This window comes from Schistosoma mansoni, chromosome W (genome assembly GCF_000237925.1).
Source record: "Schistosoma mansoni strain Puerto Rico chromosome W, complete genome".
Classification (NCBI taxonomy): domain Eukaryota; kingdom Metazoa; phylum Platyhelminthes; class Trematoda; order Strigeidida; family Schistosomatidae; genus Schistosoma; species Schistosoma mansoni.
In genome coordinates this window covers 49,824,767-49,832,757 of record NC_031502.1, presented here as the reverse complement: position 1 = coordinate 49,832,757, position 7,991 = coordinate 49,824,767, and the positions used below count along the sequence as shown (strand labels likewise).

The following is a 7,991-nucleotide window of genomic DNA, read 5'->3' as shown; positions in this document are numbered from 1 at the left end:
AGGACATTCTGTGGCCTGACAAAAGGTGAGCCTTACCCTGGCCCTAAAAACGGTCCACTCGAGCAACGTTTTCACTGCGTATGGATTTTTTCTTCCACCCAACCGTTGATCGAGTACCCAATGGGCTTCCGGGACATCACAACCAATCAACAATACAACTTCGCCAGAATCTATAACCTCTAAGGGTACATTACTCAAATGCAGCCACTTGACTAGGCTACTCATAACTGATTTCGTCAGCTTATGCCCTGGTATTTGCGACACTACCAGGGCTCCGTCAATCTTAACGTGCTCAGATTGGTCTAAGTAGTACACTTCAAAAGGTGTCTTTGTAACCCTTGTTGTCTTATTACCGCTCACAGTTTGTACTATCACTGACGACTGTTCCTCATTTAGCCCCGGCAACTTTAAACATCCTGACCTGATCAAGGTTACGTCAGAACCATTATCCAAAAGTGCGTACCCTACAACTTCAGCGTTCCCCGATCTCAACCTCACGGAGATCATTCCCAAACACACATGACTGTCCACTGGCCTATCTTGTCCACAATAGTTCACCGTAGCCAGTTTATCTTCTGATCTATTCTTTACCGAATCATTATGCAACAGGGAGGGATGTCTCTTCGGGCATCCGTCAATGGCGCAACGTCTCGTCACTTTGCATTCAAAAGCCTTATGCCCTTGTTTAAGACATACAAAACAGATACTCTTACGTTTGAGGTGCGACCAACGTTCTTCTATCGTGAGAGCCAAGAACTGTGTACACTTGTAAACTGCGTGATCCCCTGAGCACATACTGCACCTAACACTTGCGATCGGTGCATTCCTCGGTCTCGCTACCGAATGGTAACATGACTTGGCGATAACTCCCCCTCTTGGACGTTCAGCCAATCGTCCAAACCTACTCGAAGCGACTCTCGCTTTAGCTGCCACAAACTGTGTGAGTTCGGCGAATGTTGGCTCTCTGTCATCTTCCGTCAATCTATCTACCAGTTCAGCCCATTGCCTTTGCATAGGTTGAGGCAGAAATCTTACTACTCTCTCTAATGTAACCAACGAATTCAAGTCGGCAGTGTAGTTCATTTGCTCTAGAATCATGCTGCAATTGTCCATTCTTATGACTAAACTTGAGAGTTGTTCTGCGTCACGACAACCGTGCTTTACATCATTGAATAAATCCTCCAACGTCTCTCTTGCTATAACATGAGCCTGACCGAACACTCGTTTCAAAATTTCCCTAGCTCTCTTATACCCAGACGTAGCCTCCATCATTACACATCCTTCAATGGCTGCCTTCGCCTTACCCTTGCAATAATGGAGCAAATATAGTAAACGTTGACTATCGTCAGATACTCGAGCCGCAACGTAAGTATCGTATTGTTTTATAAACTTCCAATATTCCTTCGGTTTTCCATCAAAATAACACAATTCAACTTTCGGTAGCTCTAACCCAACTATAGGAACCTTAGGTATTGTGCCCGGGACTGCATGCCCAAGTCTTTCCCCTTTATCTAAACTAAGATTCGCTACCTTACCTAACATTACGTCACTATCACTATAGTTCTCCTGTAATACATTAGAACCATGAGACGTAAAGACATCAGAAAAAACTTGCTTCGTACCAAGGGATTTGTCGTTAACCTTGTCTTCATCCTCTCCGACCAGCTTGGGGATTGACTTCTTTGCACGATTGTTGGGCATCTCGAATTATTGACCAATTTTTGTTCAGAACTGTGAGCGCGGACCAAGCTGATAACTGACCAATATTTGTTCAGAACTATAGGTTCTTCCAAGCAGCCAACCAATATTTGTTTAGAACTGTAAGATCCAAACCTAAATTCCAATAGGTCTGGATGTGGTTGAATAACTACAGTAAAAGTTTAGAAACTCGTTTCAATTGAAATCAAAACAAAGTGTTTTAGAGTAATAAACTTCTAAACTTTTGCTGTAGTTATTCAACCACATCCAGACCTATTGGAATTTAGGTTTGGATCTTACAGTTCTAAACAAATATTACTACCCAGTTATTCAACAGACAATTGATACCAAAATATTCAATCGAAAACACCAAAAGGTAAGCGTTATTCTATCCTTTCTGGATAGATCAAGTAAGATTCCGTTTGAGCGGATGTTTTATAACACAAAGTGTTTCAATTTCTGGGAAAGTGCTCCAAATTACAACTAAAAACGCACGATCCCAGTCAAAATCAAACCTCACAATCAAATAGTGAGCAGTCAATATGGCAGCCGCTAGAATAATAGCAATTAAAACAAACTAGATACAGTTCAGTAAGGAACATAGAGACTCAATAAAAAACGATAGTTAAACCAAGAAAATTAAACGTCACAGTCTTAATTAGCATCAAAAATGTTAACAACATACACAAATAAAGAAAACGCAAGGAAGAAATCACAAATGTATGCATGGAGGGATTTTCACTTTTAAAATGGATCCAACAGCCTTAGTTGGTCAGCATACATAAGATTAGTGAGTTATCTGTCTACTTGTAATAAGAAAAATAAAAGGACATGACATTTAGGCAGAATAATTTGGTTTTAACCATTAGAGAGATTCGGAAACTGAAAATGAGGGTTAGGAGCGGAAGGCCATGGTTAATAATCAATAAATAGTGGTGAAGGATAAAGCACGTTTTCTTTAGTTTTGCTATATCCATACTAACGACAGTGGGGTTCGTTATATTCTTGTTCCGTCTAGATATTGGGCGGTCCATAATAAAGTGCCTCATTGGTAGGCGGGAGTTCAAGGAATAGTTGGTGAAGTTCTTTAGAGTTTAGTAACAGGGTTATTAGTTTTTTTAAATTTGGTAATGGTGTCACAGTTACGGATAGGTATTGGCAACCTGTTCCACAATAAACTATACGGAACTGTAAAAAACCTACAACGCATTTGTTTTTGGTGTTTTTCGGTAAATAGTGTATATGCATTGTTTCTTAGTCTATAGGCTGGGTCATTGATCATAGTTGGGCAGGAGGTTAGGAATGACAGTTCATTTATTGCTTTGTAAAGAAATATCAGATTGTTCCTTATGTTGCGGCTCCTTACGTCAAGTGGAATGTCACGAACCAACGGCATTTATGCTCGTTTATTTATGCAAAATACGTTTTTAAATCATGTTTAAAACGCCGAGCTGGTTTCAATTCCTACCGAGTAACCATTCTACTACAAGCAAACTAGACAATCCGCTAAAATAGAAGCCTACTCAATACCCTATAAACGCTAAAAATAAAAAATGGGCTTCGATAAAGAAGGGAGACAGCCATTTGTGTATCAGAATACTGTTTTCAGCACTATATTTTATAACTACATATAATCCCATATTTTCAAGCTTCTTTCTGAACCACCTTCATTTATATGGCTCTTCATACACTCACACCTTGTTTACACCTATTTAATTTAACATATTAGAATGATTTTGCTCAATAAGTACCTTAATAACAGAGGTATAGACTAAGTAGTTATACCTTAACTATTCCTCCATGAACATTGTCTGCTCTGCTTCTCATCCTTTCTTTTTCTTACACCCTTTTACAGCATTATTGAGATACGCCACCGAAAACAGATATGGAACGTGTGACTTCGCCCTGCACCACTATTAAAGCCTCAGATTTTCCAGAGGGTTATAAAGCTTAAGCTTTTAAAAGCCCCCAACTTCTCATGGATCTATTCTCGACCATCAGTTGCATGTCTCAACGCAACCTTCATAAAGCGCGTTAATTGTGATATTGACAATACGTTTCTTATTAAAACCATCTACATTCATGTCTTATACAATATCAACCCAGCTGAGTAATTTAATACAGAGAAAATTGTAACTTTTGTGGCAATTTGATCTTGCCTGTAAACTAGTATGCCTCATGTAACAAACAGTTATTTGAGAATAAATCATTATTATTATTATTATTAACATGAGAAACATGTGGAGTGCAGGTTGATTTCAGTCAAACAGAAAAAGCTCACCAGCAAACAGAGTAAAATGGGAAGCACATCACCTATACAAAATAGGGAAGTAAATTACTCTATATTCTAATGGTAGTGAGAGTATTTCAATAGGACAACTCAACCACCTATCTTTTATAGATACAAACACCTATGTTCTGTTGTAACAGGATGTCCTCAACTCCCCATGTGACCACAATGTCCAATAACTATAATGCATTATTTGAAATAAAATGTGCGTATTTAGACAGAGACTGTACTAAGCACTCCCTCACAGTAATCATAGGTAGCCTACTGTCCATTACTTTATGGGAACAAACGGATCATATCTTTTTACAGCTAACGTCTGTGTCATTGAAAACCCTTAATATCAGGCATCGTAGACGTCTGCTTACGAGCTTTGTGCGTTCTAGAACAAGATCGTCAATGGACCAGATTGATCTACAATAGCAGAGGTTATACGGCCACATTAGACACAAATGAGGTTCGTGTAAATTTATGGTAAATATGCCACACGTAGTGTCTTTATAATCGAATGTTTACAACTCAGTCAAATCAGAAGTCAAAAATGAAGGGGATCGAAGATATATTAGGATATGTCTAGAAGTAATTGGTCCAAGCTGTCTAGTAGTTTCAAGGGATGAGTAGCATGACATAACCATTCATGATCTGGTGCGGATGGGTGACCGAGCGTCTACAGCTGGGGTGTGCTCAATAAGACTAATGGGACATACAGAACTTATAGAACTACTTATTTTGAGGATTTATTTACCACCACAATAATCTTAGGTTAGGTCCGACTTTCGCTTGATTTTATCTCCCAGTGACGGATAAGGTCTTATATGAATGTCAGTACTAGTTAGTAAGAGATGCCTTCATTTCTCCAACCCTAGAACCCCTGTGAACAGACCATGTAACCTGAGATCTACTTTCCTAGGTTTTGCAGATTATAAAAAACTTGTCATATGCACAAAGGCGACAAGAGAAGACAGGCTTCAGCACGAGAGAGAGCTTATCGAAAAATTTTCCTACAACCCGAAAAGCTTATTCCGTCATACAACTTCTCTTCAACAAGCCAAAACTGGAGTTTCCCAACTGCTAGGTCCTAATAGCCCGACCAATAACGAAAGTGATTCCACTAACCTTTTGGCTGGTCAATACTCTCGGACATTTCAACCGACCCATACCAACTATACTGATGAAAGCTTCATCTGCAACTGCACAGGACTTTACGAAGTGAACCTGAGCAACGACTTGGTGTTCCAAAAACATACTGGTGGCCTTTCTCTCTATACCTTCAAAAATTCTGGAGTCCCTGATATGCGATGGTATACACGACTACTTATTACCCTTAAACTTCTCACCCCAACAGCATGGTTTCAGGAGATAACCCTCTTATGGCTTACAGTATCCTTAACACTTCTGGTCATCCCCTTAAACATCTACTTAAACTTAGTCATAATACTAACCTAAGGGGTAACACCCAGAAACTGGAGACTAAACATAGCAGAACGGACTGTAGACACAACTTCTACTCCTTAAGAGTTATCAAATGTTGGAATTCTCTGCCGACTGAGCTAGTCCAAGCGACTTCCCAGGAGTCCTTCAAGAGGAGAATTGACTTATTCTTAAGGACTACGGATAACATCCTATGATTTACGAGTTTCTTTTTTCTTCTATTATCGTCGATATACCTGGGTTCCTCCCTGGAGGTATTGGTGATCCACTGCTACCAGATGCGGAAGCCCGTTAAGCAAAAGCTTCTTCTATTCCGTCCACAACCTTGTGAACAATTTGAACTATTTCTGTACAACAGACTTGGATAATCTGAAGGTTTATGTGAATACTTCGCTGACCGGGATTTCGACATTTTGCGCTACTGTTTGAGGCTTCCCCATCTGTGGTAGCAATGTCCTCTCTAAACTCAAATACACTTCAAATCAAGTATATACATAATTCGTAAGTTCCGAATATCTTTATGGTTTTATTAACACTTTCATCCTCCTGCTCTGTAAAGTGTTGCAATGGTGACGAGCTGTCCGTTGTCAGCTAATCTTCAGGTCATTGACCAACAAGTCCGAGAATTGTGTAGTTTCACCAAAGACCAACCATTTACAATAAAATGGATCGACGAAGAACACGACCCTATCGTTATTTCCTCGGAAATGGAATTAAAAGAGGCGTTCCGACTTCACGAAGTAAATAAAGAATGGCAACTAACGGTTCATGGTAAGTTTCTCATGTGTACTTGTTTAAACATTATTTTGACTACTGTTTGGGTTTTGTACTATGTTTTCTGGTAAGTTCAGCCACGGCCCTGCCATTGAGGTACATGCAATGAGTTGAGAACACTTTCAGTGATAAACTAACGTCAAATATACATCGTTTCAGTGTTTACATGGCAAAAATGTTATTGAAAAACTAAAATAGGCATTATCTTGAGAATGTTTAGTGACTCGGGTGATGTTTGATAGGTTTCTATCCTTAAAAGCTTACTTGACAGTTGCGAAGTCTGCTTTTCTGATATATTAGTTGTCCATCGATAAAGTCAAGACCGTAGTAGGTGATTTAGTTGGTGCTTTCTGTGTTGTATTTTCGGATCCTGTTTTTCCCTTGTGTATGTTGAGACCTATCAACTTTATCAAATGCTTTCTCATAGTCTTTCGGTAGAACTGACCAACAATGCCAGGATGTTTGGGATGCGTTTCTCCCCCTCTAAATGCAAATTTTCGCGTCTGAACTGACCTGCATCAACATCTGAACTAAAGATATGGGGTGAGTTAGTTGAGCGCGTCGATGGCTTCACTTATCTTGGAAGTCCGATCAACCCTATTGGGTTGGTGTCTGACGAAATCTCTACACGGATTCAAAAAGCTCGTTTGACTTATGCCAACTTACATCACCTATGGCAGTGAGATATCCATCTATCAATGAAATGACGAGTATACTTCACGGCAGTTCGTTCTGTTCCACTTTACGGCTGCGAAACGTGGCCATTAAGAATAGAAGATACTCGTAAGTTGCTAGTATTTGATCACAGATGTCTTAAAGATTTTGCTCGTATCTGATGGGATCACCAAGTAAGTAATAGTGAGGTTAGACACAGGGTATTAGGGAATGATGGTAAATCAGTTGATGAGGTTGTGAATCCTCATCAACTGAGATGGTTCGACCACGTTACGTATGCCTGAACACCGATTACCACGACGCGCTATGCTGACTAGTATTGTGGATGGTTGACAGAGAGTTAGGGTCGGTCAAACCAAAACATGGCATCAGTGTTTGAAGTCACTAACCTCTTGTCTGAGCCATGTTGTTAGATGCAGACTACTTGGTTGGGGTCTGCGTGACTACTGTAACCAATGGTTGGAGACTCTAGGTGACATGACTGAGAATCGATCACAATGGCGTAGATGTATGCACTCTTTGTTTCCCCTTAAACCGTGAGATCAAACTTACTTTATATCTTTCGTTATACGAACTAATTCTTTCTTGTACCAGGCATTCATATGAAATCTTTTTTTACTGCTATTGAAGTAACTGCTTCTATGAATTTGGTGTTTATCTTGTTGTGCTTATGAGATGTGGGAACTTGAATCGATGCATTTATGTACCTGATCCTACGTTGTAGCTGACTGACTTTTCTCATAGTCAATGAAGTTGATGTTTAATGATGACTTCACGATTTTACTAGTTGTATATTAGTTGAACTGACGAAATATTTGGACGATTCGCTGTTCATATTTACAAATTTATTAATTACATTTAACAATGATGTGATTATTTCTGTAAAATGTGTCACTCAGATGGACTCTCAAGTTCATTATATTGAACAAAAAAGTCAAAACTATCACTTATTACTGATTGCTGAACTAAATGGTCATAATCTTGATGTCAAAAGTGAATATAAAAGGACTATAAGTGAAATAACCTGAACAAAATACACTTCTGAGTTTCGGCGAAACACTGGTGGATAAAATCAATAATCTTAATAGAGGCATGGAATTTCAATTCGCTTGAGATTTCAAGTTTT

At 39.2% G+C, this 7,991-nt stretch overlaps 1 protein-coding gene across 1 annotated transcript in view; it reads left to right on the top strand.

Annotated features, from left to right (window-relative positions):
• Positions 1-5,819: 5,819 nt before the first annotated feature.
• The window catches only part of Smp_096310 (serine/threonine kinase), a 36,884-nt gene continuing 34,712 nt past the window's right edge, over positions 5,820-7,991 (top strand). Inside the window, exons 1-2 of the mRNA XM_018790019.1 lie at positions 5,820-5,917; positions 5,976-6,187. Of these exons, the coding sequence (XP_018655404.1) occupies positions 5,868-5,917; positions 5,976-6,187 (262 nt within the window). The 5' untranslated portion in view covers positions 5,820-5,867. The remainder of the gene's footprint in view (positions 5,918-5,975; positions 6,188-7,991) is intronic.